This window comes from Anopheles marshallii, chromosome 2 (genome assembly GCF_943734725.1).
Source record: "Anopheles marshallii chromosome 2, idAnoMarsDA_429_01, whole genome shotgun sequence".
NCBI lineage: Eukaryota > Metazoa > Arthropoda > Insecta > Diptera > Culicidae > Anopheles > Anopheles marshallii.
Window position 1 is genome coordinate 10,673,931 of NC_071326.1, and position 20,738 is coordinate 10,694,668.

The 20,738-nt window shown below is 47.3% G+C and overlaps 2 protein-coding genes across 2 annotated transcripts in view; one reads left to right on the top strand and one right to left on the bottom strand.

Annotated features, from left to right (window-relative positions):
* Positions 1-236, top strand: part of LOC128709467 (microtubule-associated protein futsch) — a 37,727-nt gene extending 37,491 nt beyond the window's left edge. The window contains exon 7 of the mRNA XM_053804466.1: positions 67-236. Coding sequence (XP_053660441.1) covers positions 67-236 — 170 coding nt within the window. The remainder of the gene's footprint in view (positions 1-66) is intronic.
* Positions 237-6,205: 5,969 nt separating this feature from the next.
* On the bottom strand, positions 6,206-20,714 carry LOC128719410 (nuclear cap-binding protein subunit 1). Its single transcript, XM_053813034.1, has 7 exons — positions 20,669-20,714; positions 19,205-20,540; positions 19,033-19,136; positions 7,169-7,416; positions 6,851-7,094; positions 6,453-6,781; positions 6,206-6,319 (listed from the first exon to the last, which is right to left on the bottom strand). The coding sequence occupies exons 1-7, from the start codon at positions 20,712-20,714 to the stop codon at positions 6,206-6,208; spliced, it is 2,421 nt and encodes an 806-aa protein (XP_053669009.1).
* Positions 20,715-20,738: the final 24 nt, after the last annotated feature.

The following is a 20,738-nucleotide window of genomic DNA, read 5'->3' on the forward strand; positions in this document are numbered from 1 at the left end:
TAAACCCTTCTAGCGCTCTCGCACACCGGACACCATCATTGTTTTTCGCTTGTTTCCCCTCCACAGAGGTAACTATCATTCCAACGTATGACACCGATGTACTTGGCTACTGGGTTTCGGAGAACGAGGAACTGCTCGCCAAATATCACATCGATCTATCCCCGAGCGCGGCACGGTGTACAATCAACCTGCAGGACCACGAAACGTCCTGCTCAGCTTACCGGCTCGAGTTCTAGGCGTAGGGATATGTTGATAGCATTTAACGGTTACATTTAGGACGTGGACGTGGAACGCCCATTGCAATGCCGCACCATTTCGTCAGCAATAGTTTCTAAATGGATTTCCCTTTCTCTTCCAAAAAAAGAGGTTGAGTAAAGCGGATCAGTGAGTGAGTAGACATACCTGATTCTGTTTTTTCGTACCACGCTACGCTACTAATTGATCGAAAACATTCCTTCGATTGGTAGCTGTACGTATATCTAGTCCTAGTGAGTGCATCCTGGCAATGCAGCAACGTTAAGTTATATTAGACGTTTTCCTCAAATCGAAAGGTATTAATTGACACAGCACGAGAGCGCAAGGTTCGTGGGGAGAGAGAGGGAGCAATGGGAATATCATTCCGGGAAAAGGGAAAATAGTTGGGAAAGAATAGCAGGGAACTAAACTAATTTAAACGAAGAGCTTACTTTGTAGAGCAGACCCTTGACGCTGGCCGCGCACGGTGACGTATTTGTTGAGCTTCCGCTAGAAGACTCTCTAAGTTTAGGCAAGCATACGTAGCATGCTAGGCATGATGAGTGTGATGAACCGGCAGCCTACCTGATTTTTGAATCTCCCTTACGCCGTAGAAGCCGCTTTCGCACTCATATAACGTTCCAATGGCGAGAGGCAATACTTTGCTTTCCTTTCCATAGTCTAGGCGTCAATGCAGTGCTACCGCAAAAACCGAGATACAGTGAAGGGGTGCTGGAGCCCTAGCTAGTTGTGATACTGTTTATTCGTTTATTGAACAAACCACACACCATACGCTAAGTTGAAAGTTGTCATACCCCGAACAGAGCAACATCCCCACAAAATATGTGACTGTGTGTGTGTGTGATGTTTTGAACATTGCACACGGTATTGGAGAACCCGCCCCATTCGTAGGCTGGCAACTCGGCCAGACAGCAAATAGCGGCTATCGGAGCTGCCACAGAATAGCAACACCGGAGGACATACAATGGAGAGAAATACGCACAACTTCCGTCTAAAGTCTACACCCACACCGATACCGATGATAATCGCATTGCGTTAACGATTCGATCGTTCTGCGGCAGCAGGATGTAATCAGGCGAATGCAATTGCTAACGTACGTACAACATGCAACACACCGTCAAGCAATCGTTAATTGCGCCAATTAATACAAGCAAAACCGAAAAAAGGTTTACGGCTCGCCACATACTGGGCAATTAATAACGGGTCAGTTAATCAGGGAGCATACGATACGAGGAAGCGAAGATTTCCTTTGGTTTGGTTGAAGTTCGACGGAGATGGAAACGTCCACGGTTGGAAAGATACTGCTGATGGATGTAGCCAAGAAGCGTAACGTATGTGAGGGAGTCAGATAAAAGTTTTTTTGGAGACAGTGTTGAAACAAACTTTTATACGCCAGCTTACAATACAAAACAACCTCCAGCAATAGATGAATTGCGTCAGTCGCCTAAAACCGAGCAAAGCAGTCCACCCATTAACGAAGGATAAACTGTGTTTAGGTAGGTAGAGTACGTAGACGAATCTTATGAGAACGGCATGAAGACGACGATCGTTCGCTGCAAGACGTCCATTGGAGAACAATATTAGGCCAGGTACCATTTTCTCCCTTTCCTCCACGTTGTTCAAACACAACAGTCACCAAACAAACGCTAACGCAAAGTGAGGCGTACCGAACAAGATGATCACATGCCGGGCTGGTCGGAGCAGTTGCCAACACTACGAATGGGAGCGGGGGGTTAGAAAACGTAATATCAAAGTTGCGCACCACTAACAAACGAAGAGCTTTGATGCGGACAGGAGAGTCTATTTACTAAAACACTATATTGTTGATCGTACACGTATAACTCTCGTGGCACAAAGATAAACTTACCACTCCTTTTCGCTAGAGGGATGCTCTGTACGCAGTGCAGACTGTACATGGGTGGGGGCCAGTTGGTGAGCGAGGGACCTGATGGTTATATTTTCTACATCCCCGCTCAGTCTCTCATTCACACACACACGATAACATTGAGGCATTGTGGCATCCGGAAACAGAGCACATGCCAGAGCCACCCGGGAACGCTGGCCCAAGGAATGAAGAAAAATGGTTACTATTTAAAATCAACATTTTTCATAATGCAATTCATCATCAAGTATAATGAAGATCACAGATCACAGCTTCACTAAATGAATGATTGATTATAAAATCACGAGGATGAAAACTCTATTTATCTAAATATAGTCAGAAAAAAGACAATTTAAGAGAAAAAAAAACACAAACAAAATGTACCATGTTACTACATTTAATCTTCCTTAGAGCAAAAAGAATATTAAAGAAATCAAGCATGAAGTAAGGCAGAAAATGCCAGCAAAAAAAAATGTTGTTAAGCCCGAGAGCGGTCGAGGCAGTAAGAGAGTTGAATAAATCGTAAATCAAATTTTCCTATATTCCAGCGAGAAACCCCAAAAACACACACACACTCTCTCTCTCTCTCTCTAATGCATACATCCCAATTGTTCGTGGAACGTGTTATCCTCTGAAAGAAACTTTCAGCTATAGTTATTACCAAAAAACACAATTAGGGTAAAAGCAATGCAAAGCAAAGACAACGGCATTCGGAATGGGGATTAAAAACGAGCATGCATCTGATGCATTATTCCAACACGAAACAACAAACAAAAGGTGAACAAAGTATATAACTTCACACGAGTGGATTAGAGATATAAGCCCATGAAACAGTTCAAAATGAAGCAACTTACGAACAACAAACATTCAAACAACTAAAGGCAAACGGAAATTACGCGTGGTAGTGCCACGGAAAACAGGCTATGGGAAAAAGGTACGAATGTTCAACATTAACAACAATAAGCGTATTATTTATTGGCAAAAAGCAGCGCTTCAGCAAAAGCTGATCGGTTTGTGTTACAAGAACGGTGTTAATTAATAAATAAAATAACTACTCTAACGATGTTTAGTTTCGATGGCTGTTTAGTAACAAAACAAAACAAAAACGCATAACAAAGCCGCATGATGTGCATCTAAAAAGGAAAAACAAAACGTATGTAAAATCATCCCACTCATCCACAAACACTATCCACAAAACAAATGAACGATATTTTACGGTGCAATGGAAGGGGTGTACTGCTTTAACAAAGCCAAACAAAAAAACGGACATGTAACCGTGGTCGTGATCGGTGTGGACGGAACACAGCCTGTTGGAAACGATGGTGAAAGCAAAAACCAAGACAGAACAGCGCGTCCTTGGTAAGCGGGGGATTCGAGATTCGAGCAAAATTTGTCGATTTTTATATGCAAATTTTAAGCTTTTATATTAGCCAAAATAACACACACACACCCATTCAAGTACATTTCCACGCGCGTTATAGGAACGGCTTGAACGTAACGCGAACGGATGCTCTCTCCCTATCTCAGCAAAAGTAATGCTTGTGATTTCTGACTCCGGCCACGAAACGGCGGCATGGGACGTACATTTACTAATTGCCAATAGCATTGCATGGATATTAGGATAGGTTGTTAGAATCAAAGTCTGCTAAATGGTAACGAGGAAGGAGGTGGGGAACGGCAAACAAAAGGACATCTCGGATGTGGCCAATCAAAAACAAACAAAAAAAAAACACGGAAAGTGCTTTGCAGCTTATTCGATAGTTGGTTTGTGCTTTGCGTGTTGTGTGTATTTGCAAAATATGTACTGATTTGATACATTGTTTGATCATCCCTTAAAAAAACTCAAACCCGAGGAGCAACCGTGACAAACGCGGGATGGTAGTGAATGTTTTCCTGATTTGCCTTAGCTTGCGCCGACGAGCCTTTTTGACCATTTGACCATTCTTATTACCGTTAGTGTTAGTGCGCATTTGTCCGTTGAGGTTTTGAGTTTCGCTTGCAGTGGTGAGTTTTGGGAAAATGTTTGAATGTTTTTTTGGGTGCTATGTACCGGAAATGCCTTCTAGGAAGAATAGAACGTGAAGATGCTAAGGGGAACCTGTTTCCTGTGAAGCAAGCAAGGTTTACCCCAGGCTTACGAACGAAGATGGGCTGTGCGACTGTGTTGAGGACGCGTTTAGGCAGGATAGAGGCAAGGCAAACATAAGGACGGTTAAGAAGTATGACGACGAATTGGTGGAACGAACGGGTGATAACTGTCACGAATATTAAATTACCTTGAGGGCCTAGTATAAAGTTCAGTTATAGTTTAGAGCAGTGCTGTATGCTTTCAGCAATCATCAGCAATCTGCCCTGGAACGGAAACGAACTGTACCCGTGTTTTGCTTTAAGATTTTTCATCAACAAACCGATTTTCTAAGTTTGCTAGCACTGTTAAGCAATGTGGGTAGAATTCGACATTATTTTTACGATCATCGCATACACGTGGTGAACGCTAGCTTGTGGCTTACGTTAGCTTGACGATTCATACTATACCATATCCTACTTTCAAAACGCTTTAAAACATGAGCGGACTGTCGAGCTATCGATCTTTCAAACAAAAAGAAAACAGTCAAACGGATTAGACTGAAAGTGACAACATGAGACGCAAAGATGGAAAAGAAACGCGACAAGAGTTTTGGAATTGAATCACGCTGAACGATGAGGGAAACTAAATGAATCTACATTCCACACAATAAACAAACACATGCACACATTCTGATATTACAATACAAGATTATCATTAACACTGAGGTCGCATTTGTTGAGATCTCTCGTAGCAAAAACAACAACCAAAAAAAAAACTATACTTTTAGCTTCATCTAGTCAGTTAATTGAATGTTTCATCAGTTTTGAAATGTAAACAAAAGAACTAATTAAAGCAAAAAGGCAAACAAATATTACGTACTTATATACACAGACACCGCTAATACGGCCCATTGCATGAGATAAAAACAAATAATTCGATTGGCGAAAAACAAATGATCAGCGCAGTAGAAAACGATGATGGTGATGGTGGACAAACATCTCATTTCGACCGTACCGTACTTCCTGTTTTTTGGTACATATTTTTAATATAACAATTTGTAAGGACAGAAGCATTGCCGACTACTTCATGGACGGTTAGTAAAAGCTTTTAAATTATTATCTATAATGAACAAAATGACAAAAAACCATGAACAGCATAGCAGAAAACGTATGACGTTGAAATGCTTCTGTCGCATGAAAAGGAATTCATCCAATGTACGCAAACACGAAAGGTGCAGCAATGCGCGCGCAACAAAATCATCTATCAAATTACGGGAAATAAGAAAAAAAAACATTCGTCAGCAAGACGTCCGATCTTCTATGTAAAACCTTTATATATGCAACGTACCGGCATGAGATGTATCTTTACACCCGTCAAACCAAAAGCATCTTAACAAAGTTGCGGTAACGAAAATTGAAACAGAAATTGTGACATGAACGAACAAGCATAAGCAGTAGAATTACCACACACTATTAAACCAATTTAACGATACAAAGGAAAAACAAAACAAAGAGACAAAACAAACAAAAACTATTAACCTATTATTATGATGTATGGTGAAATCAATAAAAATGAATAAAATTCAATAAAAAGCTATAAAATCTACTGTTTCCGGTCGTGATATTATCATTTGCGTGAGGAATTCATCACCAGCAAGCGAAGCATTGGTATTGAAATCGTCTATCCAATATTCGTTTACTCATCTTCATGCGGTTTTCGTTACAATGCCAATGTCCATCTCCGTGGCGAGTTTAATGAATCAAGTGATTATTGCTAGACTATATTCACGGTCATGTTTGCATCTTTCGTTGATGAGCCGGGCACCATACACAGCGCACCCAATTGGTAGATCAACAGTTCGATGCACAAGTTGCATACAGTGACCATGTCTTTCTTTCACTACTGAACGTTCGATGCTACCGGTCCGTGAACGAATTACCCCGTATCTAGCTGAAAGAAATAACGCGCGCGATAATAGTGGCAAATGGTGCGCAGGTCTCTTATGATCGCAGCGCGGTGAACTGGTGAAACACATCCAGTATGTGCGGGTCGAGATCGGACGTGAACAACAAGCTTTCCAATGTACTGCTGTATTTTTGCACTTGCTCGTGGTGCTAAGCGTAAAAAAAACATTCGTATGAAGAGAGCCGAAAGAGACAGAGAAAAAAAGTCGTTAGTACAACGCAATCACCGGGTAACATCACGTTATCGTTAGTTTTTGGATACTTAGCGAAATCTATTACTTACCATCATAAACACTTGTTGTAACCGGCCAACAGTCCAGCGATACCAATCGGTATCGTACTCTCGCCCATCTGTGTCACACTTTACTAGATGCTCGGACAGGATCATAATGAAGCGTTGGAAAATGATCAGAAACAGACGCTTCTGATCTACGTACGCCGCCTCCAGCTTCTCCTCCATCCGTTCCACCTGTTCCTCCGTAGGCTTTTCGCCCGATCCTTCTGTGTTCTTGCGATGTTTCTGAGGATTCGGGGAAGCCTCATCTTCCGATTCGCTAGATGATGATTCGACCGTGCGGGCTAACTTTTCCTTGGCTTCGTTCATTTCGCGACCTGGTAGAATGATAACAACAAACACAATTACGTTGTTTCACGCATAAACAATGCGTTCGCAATACTCACTCAGCTTAGTGACGTGTTGGTTCATCTTCTTAATCGTAAGGTGCAATATTTCCCATAAATACATTTTCGTAAATTCGCCCACCATTTCCTTCGAGAAGACCCACGTCGCCACAGCGGAACATTCGACAATCTGCACTTTGAGAAGCTTATCCACAATAACGACCATCATCTGCTGATGATCAGCCCACAATTCGAACATGTTGTGGAGAATGCAAATCTGAGCTTCTTCTGTCTCTGCCAGTGCCTGGAATGGGATATCCAAAAGTTTAATGTTAATAATTGATTGGTACGTAACATAACAACGACAAAGAACTTTACTTTAAACACGGTGTGAAACTTTGAAATAGCTGCAAAGCTGTGAGAGAAACTCTTGGAGCCCAAGTTCAACAGTGTTTGAACAAACACATCGATTTTCAGTGGATTGAAAGGCTCCTCGGCCATCTCCATGTCGGACGCATCCCTCGAATTTGGCAAATCGTTTAATTCGCTCAGCACGTCCTCGGCATTGCATTTTTGACGAATAGCAACCACTAGCTTGTGGGCCGTTGCCGTCCCCGGTAAGGATGCTGGTAAAGATAGAAATATACGTGATAGATGGATGTGATTAGCAATAAAGGTCGCTGAAGTTGACTGACTTCTCTACACAAAACAATGTATTAAATTTACAATTCTATTGAAATCGACATGCAAGAAACATCAACACCTCTGTCAATAATATTCCTCCCACAATCGGTTGCAGCTAATAAAAAATGAATTAAACACAGTTTGAAAGCTCCACCCATTCCGTACGAGAGAAACAACCAACCCCTCACCGAAACAGCATTATGCGCATTCCGAACGGTGGTTAAACATCACTTTTACTACACAATTCGATCCGAAATTCCAGCACGATGCGCAAAACGCTAGTGCCAAAGTCGGTAGCAACATAATCATACTCGCGCATTTCCCAAGTACTTTTCTCTCCTCCACACGCCCAAAGAGAGGGAGGGGAGGACAAAAAATCTGTCGATGCACGCGAGCAAATGCTTTTCTTTTCATTGCATCTGCATTACACTTTGGGATCGCTTAACCATCCACCCCCGGGGGGTGAGTATGATCTGTCTATCATTCCTCACGTCTGCAGCTGACCAACTGAGTGGAACTGCACACAAGGTGCATCGCATTGCACCGATACCGACACTACGGACAGGTAAAAACTCTCGATTAAGGAGTTTCGCCACTTTCTTTCAAAAAAAGACAGCTCGGCCAGATACGGGCGCTTGGTGAAAATTATCGACAACCCTAAGACGCCACACGGACCACAAGCATGTTAATAACGCACAAGTACACATATCTCACGCCGGCGGGGGGAGGGATGGGTTGTGCCAGAGAAGGATCCGGTTTTGAGTGCGATAGCCGAAGATCGAGCTTTTGAGCCCGAATCGCCAATGTTCGTGTAGTGGAAGCAATTGGATGTTTTTTGTTTTGCTGTTCCGAGCAAAAATTGTTTATGAGAAATTAATGTAATTAATGGTACACATCATGCCAGATTAGCAGTTTGCAGTTTGGAGAAGAATGTGAAAAGCCAACATCTCGAACGATCGTACGTAGATCATTCCATGCTTAACGAACGACCTTGAGGTTGTTGGCTGCACTTACTGCACACATCATCCCATTTGTTTCTGCACACACAACAACTTTGTTTTTATTAAACCATTTAACAGTAATGACCATTTAACTATACAGCACAAACATACCGTGTAACGAGAAAGAAAATGGTACTAACAACATTTCCAGCACAGTACAAAGCCATTTCCTAGCGAATGGTTTGCACACGGGGAACAATTTGTGTACCGCCGAATAGTAAACTTATTATTTGTTATTGATACAACTACCCCTAAAGGGTGGAAAGTGAAAATGCAAATGACGCAACAGTAGAACCTTCTCTTCCTTGCTTGTTGCGCAACGTCTTATGTACGCTTTTGGGGTAGTTCCTTAAATAACAACCAATTATTCCCAACTTTCCTTCCTTCTAGTCTTTCTAACCGCAGCGTGACGATGGTGTATGGCAATCGAAAATCTACCGTTTTCCGGTATGGAACCCAATGGAGGGATTCCAGTTGTACCAGAGTGAACAAGATCTGAAGTCAGAAATTAAACAGCTTATGCCAATTGTTAACATTTTCAACATATAAAAGTCAATATGACTTATGACACCATATGCACGTTCGTGTTTAGTGTTTCCTATTGCATAGCTGAAACAGTCTCGTTTCATCACAGCTCGACAATATGTTCTGTTTGCACTACGTTTTACAAAAGCCCATGTTCATGCTCGTTACAATCAAACCATCTATGCGCTCTTGTTAAGCATAACCTCAACGCCATATATGCACGCTTTTTTGCAGCGACATGTCTCCAATCTGGAGTTGAAACATATTTTTTAAATTTTATGACCCTCATGCACATCACCGGCGTTTGCATTGTGTTGGCGCAATCTTTGCCTAAAGATCGACCGAACTTTGCATCGCTGCCTCTCCACCCGAACCGACCCAAAAAAACCATTGTGTTGCTTTAAGTGGCAAATTTGTATTCAAATGTTTCCCCTTTGCTACATCCAGCAAAGTGCAGAAATCGTTTACCTTGATCTGTCACTAGAATCATGGCGTCGCCCCCGTGTGGGGGGGCTTTCAACGCAACCCGAGAAACAATTGAACTTTGCCGTGAGATTGTTGTGTTTCCGGGAAGTGAGAATAGCAGCTCCTAAATCGTTACCGTTTATCGCTTCAAATCTAACGCACAGAACGGAATCAAATTTTGGGGGCAATTAATCCTGCACAACAATGCGCTGCGTTTACGCGTTAGAAAAGCGCCATGATGTCTTCGCCTTCGCCAGTGTGCAGCATTGAGAGGTGTAAAATTCTTCATCCGTTCGAAAGGCACACGATCGAGCGACGCTGCACTATCAGGATGAACTTTCACTCACAAACGCTTCACAGCCTTCACCATCAAAGCATCGATTTGCTTCTTTTCCATGCTGGTTGCGGTAGATTTTTCTTTTGATGAATAACTCAGCAATTATGACAAACTGAATCTCTATTCCCATCGAAATCATACGTAATCACATCCATCCCAAAAAAACGGCAATCTATCTGCCATTTCAACATAATTAAATTCTCGTTTTTAGGTCCATCGTAACCCACTTATGCAATCGCCAAACCAGAGCCAACGAAGACGTTCCGTACGTGCCTAACGCCATTTGAATGGACCGAGGGCCTTCTTTGCATCCAGCTATGGGCTTGAATATTTCCATTTGCAACATATTGCAATCCAGGCGACAGACCCACTAACCGTTGGGCAAAAAAAAAAAATAACGAAACAAATTTATGCAGCAAAGCAGATTACATCGGCACACACTCATCTCGTTGCGGTGCGAACTCGTACATCACCGTTCGGCACACCAAACTAATCCCAACTCTAAGGCACAATTAAGATGACACACATTTTGGCTTACGAGCGACGGAAGTGGGAAGCAAAACACTTTGCTTGCGACATTTCCAGGCCGACCATTAAAGCGCGTTGAAAGATCGCACACGAACCCGGCGTTACATTTTCAGCTACATTAATTGTTACCCACGCCGATCGGATCGTCTTCGCGCCTGTTTCTTGGCATGCAAATAAGAAGCGCGACTTTAAAAGAGACACAAAAAAAAGCTTAACCTACGGACGCATTAAGTATTGGACGACAACAAAAAAAAGACAAGCAGTACGTAGTGGGTGTTTAATCGCCGATTTTAATGTTTAGAAGGCGTCGGCCAAAAAAAAAAGAAACAACTACTACCTGCCCATATGGGTGGTGAGAAAACGCATAAACCACAAGCAAAAACGACGATAGAAAATGGAAATTAACGAAACGAAACACCGACCGTGCCGATCGACGATGAGTTTTCGCGCAAAGGAAGGGGTTTTGGAAAATGCAAACGCCTCCGCACGGCACGACGGCGAGCCCGATGGGTGGGAGTGATCCATCCGATCTGCATCGGGCTGGTGTTGTGTGGGGCTGGGTTTGGATGGCCAGTTTTAATATGATTTTGAAAATATTACCCTTTACAGTTGGTGAAAAACGCTCGTCCGAAACGGTCCACACTAGCGGTGCCAGCTGAAGAGTGTTTTGTTAATAGTCAGATATCACCGATCGATCGATCGATTAGAGCAGGCGAATGAAAGCATCATCTTAGGGCAGGTGCCGATCTACCGATAGGGCCAAGATGTACGGTGAATAGTGTGCCCCTGTCCTGCCCCAAACTGCGGGGACTTGTTTCCCTTGAAGTGAACAAACACTGAATATACCACGGTTTGGCGATACAAAAAAAAAAACGCTCTCTACGCTCCCAAGTGCTACGATCGATTTGTGTGAAGATCAATCCATCCGCGTTCCGATAACTGTGCGGTTCTCTAATGCACAGCACAAGGTGATTACAGAAAGTGGCAATAGACAGAGCCTTACAGAGCCAGGTGGCGTCGTTTGTATCCGTTTCCAGTGCCAAAAACGGTCGGGTGCAGTGCGAGAAAAGTGTGTATGTGACGCGTAGTGTGTGTGTGTAAATGTTCTGCACCCTTACGGCTTTCGTTCTGCAGCTGTACAAGACGAAAATCCAACGAACGATCCATCACTGTCAGCGGCCAATCACGTTCCGCCATGGATTACATCGGACGTACAATGAACATTTGTTTAATACTTTTCATGGTAAGACTCAAGACTGGCGCTATGGGGGAGTTGTTAACTGATCTTGCGACACCACACATATCCCTCCGGCGGCGGGCAAACGGCACGCTGCCCCGCATAAGAGTTACCTGAACGGTAAAGATTCTTGTGTCGACACTACGGAAAAATGCAAGCGAGATTTAGCGACAATCGTCGTACTTTGCATACACTCACTCCGTCAAGCAGTCACGCCAGTAAACTGTGGGAAAACAGCACTTTTTTTAGCTAAAATCATATCAAGGCAAAGACACAACATAAAATTGGATTGTTGCATGGGTAGAGCATAGTTATTTAAGCTATGAAAGATCTTTTAATCAACAATATAAGTTTTATTCTTAGTCTTATCTGAAGCAGTCCTAGCAGTTAATATCGTTTGAGCAATATTGCACATCGAAAGATACGAAGCAGAAACTCTTAAATAAATCCATTATCATTAACAACCTAGCAAATGATCGGTACAATGACTTTGAACATTCTTACTGATTAGAATCTTCATTTGGAAACCGATCAAACGATGCTAACGTCAGCGATTTTCCACGCCACAATAAACAATGCCCTACCCCAAATGATGGGCCGCGGCACAAATTAGTTTCATACCCAAGCAGCAAGACCAGCGAGCCCTTGACACTAGTCTCTGTCATGGGTCTACGAAGCATTCGTTTGTTTAAAAGCTACGATCAGTCCACCGCGCACGCCGCTGCAATCGTAATGTATTCATCAAAACATTAATGCTCCGTTGATGATTGCCGGCGAGCAACCGGCCACCAGGCAAGCTGGGTCATAGCGCTGCAGCTGTCTGTTTTGGTGGTTCGTTTAATTACGAACGAAATGAAACCTCATTGAGCGACTGCATGAGAACTTTTCAACGGCACGGCAGAACGTCTCTCGGCTATGCGACTGACTATTGTCCGAAAAGAAAAAAAAATGTGTACAAGCGTCCACAGCGTGCGCATTGGCCGATCGCGAGAACGGGAAGCTCTGAAGGTTGTATCGCGCTGAAGGCACAGACGATAACACCGAAACGAACGATTGTGATCTTGAAAACTATCGCATCGTCCCTAAAACCCCAGCCAATAAACCGGACCAATAAATCATGCCTAATGCTAGCATTTTTCAAGACTTCTTTTCGCACATTTGCAGAAAACTTAATAGCTCTGTTTTATCCGCCCCAGATATTCATTACCGGCAACCATTGCCAGTACTTCAACAACCGTGATATCATTCTAACGCCCCACCATCTGAAGACGTACCCGGGCAAGGTTCTCTACTATCGACCGCGTGAGCAGGTTCCGTCAGACGAAAAGCCCAATACGACCGGGGACACTGGCAGCGCGGTGCCCTGGGAGGAAGTGTTAAAAGAAACCGTTTTTCTGGCTCTGAATGATAACAAGACGAGGTAAGTAAGCAAAAAAAATCCCCCCTAAACAGTTAGCTGGACTTGCCGTTAAAGCCACATCACTAGCATGTAGCTATGGTGGCTCCCTAAGAATGTAGTTTCTCTTCGTAGTAATTCAACCCACACTAAATACCCTCGGACGAAAGCATGCTTAAAGTGAAAAGAATAACACCAGACCATTTGGGTGTAATTGGCGCTGAAAGGAAAAGTGCGCCTGAAAAGAAAAGTCTTGCGCCTGCGAAGCAGTGAAGTGAGAAGTAGTACCGCGCAGCCCGTTCCACGAGACTGGCCGCGCCAAGAAAGGCAAGGCCGGAGATATTGATGTATGTTTATGCAAAACAGCAGCTTTCCTTACAACGACGGCCGCGTGTGTGCGGCTTTTTTCCGTAGCGATCCGAACGCACATCATCAAGGCGTTTCCTTTGACCGAAGCGGTAGTAGTGCCGGTGTAGTTCAAGTGAGCGTGAAATTGCCGATTCAAAGCCGACAATGCCCCAAACACGAACGATAATCTGCATCGTCCGTATGGGGTCTTTCCGCCGTTAGCAAGAAAGATCACTCCTAAATTGAATTTAATGACAGAAGGAAATGGCGAGCAAACAGTCACGTGTACACTAACGACTAGGAAGTAGGCGAAGAAACGTTACACAACGCCACTTCCTGCTATTAATTTGTTTAATCTTTGTTTCCTGTCTTCCCAACGTCGCACAACGGTAGCCTTCAGCAACAATCTTCTGGCAGCACTGAACATGCACCGCTCCTGGCGAACCGACTGCAGAAAGTGATCTACAGCGCGCCGTACATCGGGGTGATCGATCTGAGCGTTCCGCGTTTTGGCGACATCGTCGAGTTGGCCCACGGGCGCCTTGAGCAGGACGGAGACGAATCGTACTTTCTCGTCCAGCAGCAGGATGGTAAGCTTGAGGAATCGCGTCGTAACGTGACGGCCCTGTGGAAGGTGGAACGTATCCGGCATCGTGATGATCTGCGTGGCCATCGCTACGAGCTGAAGTTCACGATTGCGCCGTCGAAGGTACCCACGCACGGTGAACCGGACAGACCTGCGCTGGAAGGCGAACAGGAGGAACGGGACGCTCAGACCAACAATCGGACCTACATTATTCGGGATGAGGATTACCCGAAATATTTCGCACCCATGACCATCTCACCGAACGCCATCCCGATGCATCGGAAAAACGATCAGATGTTCGATCGCACCTTCTTCGACACGGTACAATCGCAGGGACATCCGCAGACGCATCAGTTTGCTGCGTATGCACCGGCCACACGGTTCTACCGACCTGCTGTAGTGCCTCAGCCACAGCAAACCATCACCCTGGGTCAGTACCTAATGCAGTCGCTATTGTCCGGGGGTGAAACACCGAAGTACCATCACCATCACCATCACTACACACCCGGCAAGAACCCAGCGTACTATGGTGGGCTAGCGGCCGCAACCAGCAATCGCATCAAGTTCCCCGACGCGTTCACCGGTTCCAGCCACTCGGTGCCAAAGTTCTACCAGCACATCCACTTCCAGCGACCCTCGATTGCACCGCTAGCACCAACGGCCCTCCCGGGCAGTTATCTGTTCCACCACACGAAGGACTCGCATGCACCGGCACCGAGCAACATCCACCAGGACTACCACAAACTGGTCGATGTTCGTGGTGCACCCTCAACACCCGCGGCCCACGACTCGGTGGAAGCGAAACCAACGAAAGCGAATAATGCCGTGTCGCAGAAACCGTCCCCGTCTACCCTGAATCACATCCAGCAGCAAACGGTGCAATCGCTGAAGACTTCACCCAAGCCACAACAGTTCCCGACCCAACAGCAGCAGCAACAATTCCACCAACAGGTGGCGACGATTGCGACCGGTGTGGGCCAGCAGCAAACTGGGTCGCCGGTGCCGAATGCGCTTCCGCAGCAATATTCCCCCCAGCAGCAGCAGCAACTTCCCCCGCAGCCGCAACCACCGCATATCATCTACCGGCAACAGGTACCGCCCCAACAGCAGCAACAGCAACAACCCATCCTGATTCATCCGCACGCTCATCAGCAAGTGGCCGCCGGAGGGCCGCCGGGATTCTTCCCCCCATCACATCTCATCCAATCGATTCCCTTCTACAATCCCCAAGGCCAGATGGTGGTAAACCACATCCCGGTCATGTCCAACCACCACATGTTCCAGATGTCCCCGCCGCAACCGATCGCCATACCGGTGCACGTACAGTTGATCCCTCCCATGGCGCCACAGGGCGCACACCTTTACGGTCCCCAGCAGCCGCCCCAGCAGCAACCGCTGCATCCGCATCAGCAGGATGGTGTACAAGCCATCCCGGTGCGTATCGTGCAACCCATCCCGAACCCCGTCCACCTGTACTCGCCCGTCAATCCCTTCCTTCCTCCGCTGCAACCCCAGCAGCAACCATTCCATCACCATCACCATCACAACCAGCATCACCCGATTGTCACCGTCACACCCAAGACCACTTCCATCACCACCACCACCACCAACTACCAGCACCATCAGCATCATCCCCATCCGGCGCACGGCCATCATGGTGCGAACCATTCGCTGGTCACTCCCCCCGCTGGCCAGCAAACGCTCGCCTCTCCCCCGTCCCCGAATCATCATCCGCATCATGCGCACAGCTCTCATTCGTTTAATGCCATTCCCACTGTTTTCAAGTTCACCAGTTCTAACGCGATCCCACACCCACAGAAGACGACCGTCGGCGGCCCAACGTCCTCGTCGTCGCCGACCGCTGCCTCCCAGCACCATCGCTACAACACCCCGAACGTGCAGCTAAGCGGTCCCTCCATCAGTCCGACGCCGGCCCACCGCCACCGGTTCTCGACGCCCGGTGCCGGGAAATCGTCACCATCGGCTGTATCCTCTGCCATCGCTAGCTCACCGTCGCCGACATCCGCCACGCGGCCCAGTGCCCGGTACACTGCGGCAGTCGGTCAGGTGAGTGGGCCGACGGTCAGCTCGACCGTGGCCAACCATCGCTACGCAGCCCTACCAACGGTCCCGGCTTCGCCCGCTGGTCTACGGGAGAAATTCACCGCCCCGGCGTTCCAACCGGCCGCCAGCGAGTCCAAGCAAACGACCCGCAAGCTGGAATCGCCCACGCCCAAAGCTAACGCCGGTGTCACCGATGCCGTCGGTAGCCCATCCAATGCCGTTTCACCCAAATATGAATCATTTGGTGTCGAGAACGCCGTCACGCCGTCAACGCCCGCCGAATCCTTGCTGTCGCCCTCGTCAACCGCCGCCAGCAGCTTGTCACACAGCCCACACTCGCCCACTGCTTCACCCGCTTCCCGCACCACGCTTGCCGGTGGTGCGTTCAGTTACAGCAACTTCGTCGATGTTTCCGGTGCCGTCAGTGTCACCGCGAAGTTAACTTCCGCGCAGACGCCATCTTCGCCCCATCATCGCGCCAGCAGTTCCACGGTACCACTGGCCAGTGTGTCCTCCTCTGCAGGCTCTCCGTCCTCCACCACACCCATCTCCATCACCACGCAGGCCACCTATGTTCCGCCGCCCAAATCATACATCCAGCAGCTAGGTCCGACGATCGGGGTCAAGTTTCCGCCCGCCTTCAAGAGTATGCCCTCGGTAACGATCCTTCCGCCGCAAATTGAAACTCCCATCTCTTCCACGCTCAAAACGTATCAGTATCTCAACCACCACGACACGTACGACTTCATTCCGTCACGCGTCGTTGAGCTGGCACACGTGAAAAAGATGAATGGACAAAAGCACGCCAAACGCAATAAGGGACAGAAGGGACAAAAGATGGCACAGAAACCCAACGGCCCCATGGCGGTACCGGCCGGAGCGGGCATGGGACCAACCGGAAACCATCACCACCATGTCACGGTTACGAGCAACAAGCCGTTGCGCTTCTACCCCGGAGATGGACCCGAATATGCTACGCACCGTCCCGAAGCGCAGCTGAGCGTGCAGTTGCCTCCACCGGAGAAGGACTACACCATGACCTATTACGGTACGCCGAAGCACAACCAAAAAGTCCAAAGACCTAAGAACTTCGTTACACCGCTTCATTCCTATCAAGGCTCCTCCACCACACCGATCCCGCCGGTTGCCGTGACCGTACCTTCATCCTCGGCACCAGCTGTAGCGTCCTCGGTGTCTTCCCCGGCTCCAGCAAGCGCCAGCACCACTGCACCAACGTCACAAGCGGTCGCTCAGGCATCTCAGGTAAGGAACGTAACTGTATCAACCTTCCGCTCGGCAACTGCTTCCAGCACGGCCCATTACTACAAGAACCGGAATGAAAAGTCGGACGATCTTACGACGATGGCGATCACGACGATGCGCCCGCGCATGATACTCAAGACGATCTACAGACAGTTCCCGGGTTCATTCGTATCGACTTCTACATCCACGGAAAAACCGGTGCAGAAATGGGTACCGAAAAGACCCCGGACGAGCAGCAAATCGACGAGCGGTGAGTTCTCCACGTCCACGCTTCCATCCTCTTCGCTGCCGGTGAGCGGTGAACAGGCGGTCGCATCTTCCGAGCGCGCCATTGATGTGGTAACGAAAACTCCGGTCGTAGTGCCCGTAGTAACTGCGGTACGCTCCAACCTCGATCAGCAGATGCAGCGCGTGCGTGCGTCGAGAGGTCGCAGCCGTTACACGTACCGCCGAATGCCGTCCGGAAATCCTCCGCCGATCCCAACCGGTCAGCAACAGCAGGTCAGCAACAGCATGAGAACGAGCCGCATGCGAAACAGTAACTTTAGCACGTCTACTACTACCATCAAGCCCATCCCCGGTGTAACGTCTTCCGTGTTCGATAGCAATCGCATTGATGGCCGTTCTTTCGAACAGCAGGAACGCAAGGCCGAGGAAGCAGTCATGACGACGTCCACTGCCAAAAACGGATCGAATGAAAAAATCAAACGGGACACCAGCGAAGCGGTAGAAGAGACCGACAATACCGATCGTGAAGCTGCAGTGGCCGAACAGCTGGTCGCTAAGCAGGCCGAAAACAAACAGGACGCACTGGAGGTGACCGAACCGGAAAAGGAATTCGTGATGGTGAAGGCCAACATTTCACCGCCAATTGCCACTAACCAATCGAACATGGTGTTTTTCGAGGCCAGTGATGCCGGCACGCCCGACACTAGCGCCAACAGCGGTCCCGCCGAGAGTGGACGCTCAATTGGATCGACTTTCGATGATCTCACGATGTCCATCATCAACCACGCGAAAGCGATCGTAAATCAAACTGAGAAGCCCACGGATGCGGCACAGGAGGAGGAGGCGAGAGCTGTGGATGGAACCATCGCACCAGTTGCAGGTAGCAAATCGATCGAAAGCAATGAGATCGCTCATAAGGATGTGTTCGAACCGGAAACTACCGTCGAGGTGACGACTACTGTCGCTGGCACCAGCTCCCCAGTGACGGAGAGCACCGTTAGTGAAACGATAGGCAGCACCACCACAGTCGAGGACGGAACTGATGGCGATGAAGTGGCAAGCCAAACGACAGTGGCTGTTGATGTTGATGCTTAACGGCCTTAATCGTGCACAATGGGCACACAGCTGCACGTACCATCCCAAGCATACGAATTGATCTGCATGTAGCTTTTTAAGCCTCCCATCGCTGAGAGACATTAAATTATTCTAACGTTAATTATTATTTATCTAAACTGTGACAAGACAGCAACGGAACGATCCCCCACACCAGACGCGTACGTAGTACACATGGGGCTGGGGTAGGAACGAACGAACATCATCCATACATGCGACGTGTGGAAGTAGCAGGACGAAGTGAATAAAAAGCGAAGCCAAAACAACCAACCAACGAACCCAAAAACGATCAAACCAAAACGAACGGAACCCACTGACGCGAACGGTATAGGATGCAGAGCAGGGAAATATGCTTCCATTTGCCGTTCGAATAGTAGAAATGCAATTTTGTTATTTTGTTTTTGTCAAAATAAAGATAATTTATAGAGTAAAACATTAAACCCGGGCGCTGTGTTTGTTCGACTCACCTGCGCCTTCCATCGAGTACTTGTAGTGAGGCATGGGTGGTTTAGGAATGAGTTTCGCATACCCTTCTGGCATCATCTCCTTGAACCGATCATGGTACGAGAATCTACAAAGGAAGGACAGGTTATTTGTAACTGATCTATTCAGCCGATCATGTGTGTATTTTCAATTTACCTCAAGCACTTCAACAACACCTCCTGAATGAACTTCGGTCGTGGATGCTCATTTTCCAACAGTAGACAGCTGTCCCAATCGTCCCACGACCAACGGAACTGGAAATTACTCAGATGATAGGAAAACCAGTTCACAAACCGATCGAAGCACGACGTATTCATCGAGTCGATACGCATGAACAGAATCTCCGTCGCCTGTGCAAGCACTTGTGGCATCTTCGACGGTTGCTGCTTACACAGCTCGATCAGTATGGAGCCGTAACATATCTCGAGGTAGCGCGGAGTCGGCATGTGAAACAGCTCGGCAAAGATCACCTCCACGATGCAATATTCCAGTGGGATTTTTTCTTTGTACGGCAGGAGCAGCAAATGGATTGCACAATCCTTGCGCTCCCAGCGGTGCATTTCAATGATCGAGTGCAGATGTTCCTCGATGAGGAAGCGTTCGATTGAATGCGCACCGGGCAGAATCGGCCCCGGGGGGCAATCGGTATAATCGAACATACGGTACACCACCCACGGCATCGGATATTCGAACGAATCCTGATGGGGCGGAGGATGAATCACGGGGATGTTGTGTTGCAGCGCCTCACACAGCACCGAATCGAATGCCAAGTATGGCCGAGGAATGTGCTTCTCGGTCCAATTGTCCTGCCGCAGCTTCCGGATCTGGGCCCACAGGCAATCGAGATATTCTTCCTGTGGATGTGGCGCATCCACCGACCACACGCGCAATGCGTTGTGATGTTTCTTGGTGCGCTTGTTCAGGAACACTTCGATGCGAACCAGCAAGTTTTCCAGCGCCGATTCCTTCTTCTCGTACAGCTCTCGACCCACCCATGGTAGGGTGGAAAGCACCGCAAAGACGTACCAATCGCGTCGAACCTGCGGCACATTGTCTTCGTTGGCCGCATCGACCATGCTGTCCAGCAGCTGGAGCAAAGAATTCGTGGATATCACGTGACAATTCACCAGATCTGCCAGAAAGCGTAGCGCGTACCGGGCAGCATCCCACTGGCATTGCTTTAAGCTATCCTTGAACGTTTTCACCATGTACTCGACAAACTCGCCGCCAAAGTTGTAGTTCTTGGCATTCATCAGTCCCACCATGGTCGAGTATATGGTGCACTTTTCGGGCATTTTGATCGGACAATCCGATAGGATGCGTAGAATCTTGCTCCGAAAGTTACCCAAATCCGATTCCAGTACCGACACCAACCCTTCCAGGTTCGATTCCAGCGAGGAAGAACTGTTTTCGCCGACTCGCAGGATCAGCGTTTCTAAGCGTTCTTCCATCTCCTGGTTTTCCGATACCCTGCGGCGTTTCTTGTTGCGCTCTATTTGAATGGAAAAAAAGGTATCAAAATGCATTTAATTGCCATTTCTACTAGTGCCAGATGTATCGCAGGCGAAGCTGTTTTTGTAGGTTAGCAGACACCAACCAAACAAGCCCGCTATTCCGTACCTCCGTAAAAGTCTCCATCATCTTCGTACGCACGTCTTCGATTCATCGTGAATGAGGATAGTTTATTGTT

Coding starts and splice junctions, on each gene's coding strand:
- LOC128719410 (XM_053813034.1), bottom strand. CDS start 20,714: ATGAATCGAAGACGTGCGTACGAAGATGATGGAGACTTTTACGGAG. Junction 6,782..6,850: donor CCAACACGTCACTAAGCTGA/GTGAGTATTGCG, acceptor TCATTCTACCAG/GTCGCGAAATGAACGAAGCC. Junction 6,320..6,452: donor TACAACAAGTGTTTATGATG/GTAAGTAATAGA, acceptor TTTTACGCTTAG/CACCACGAGCAAGTGCAAAA.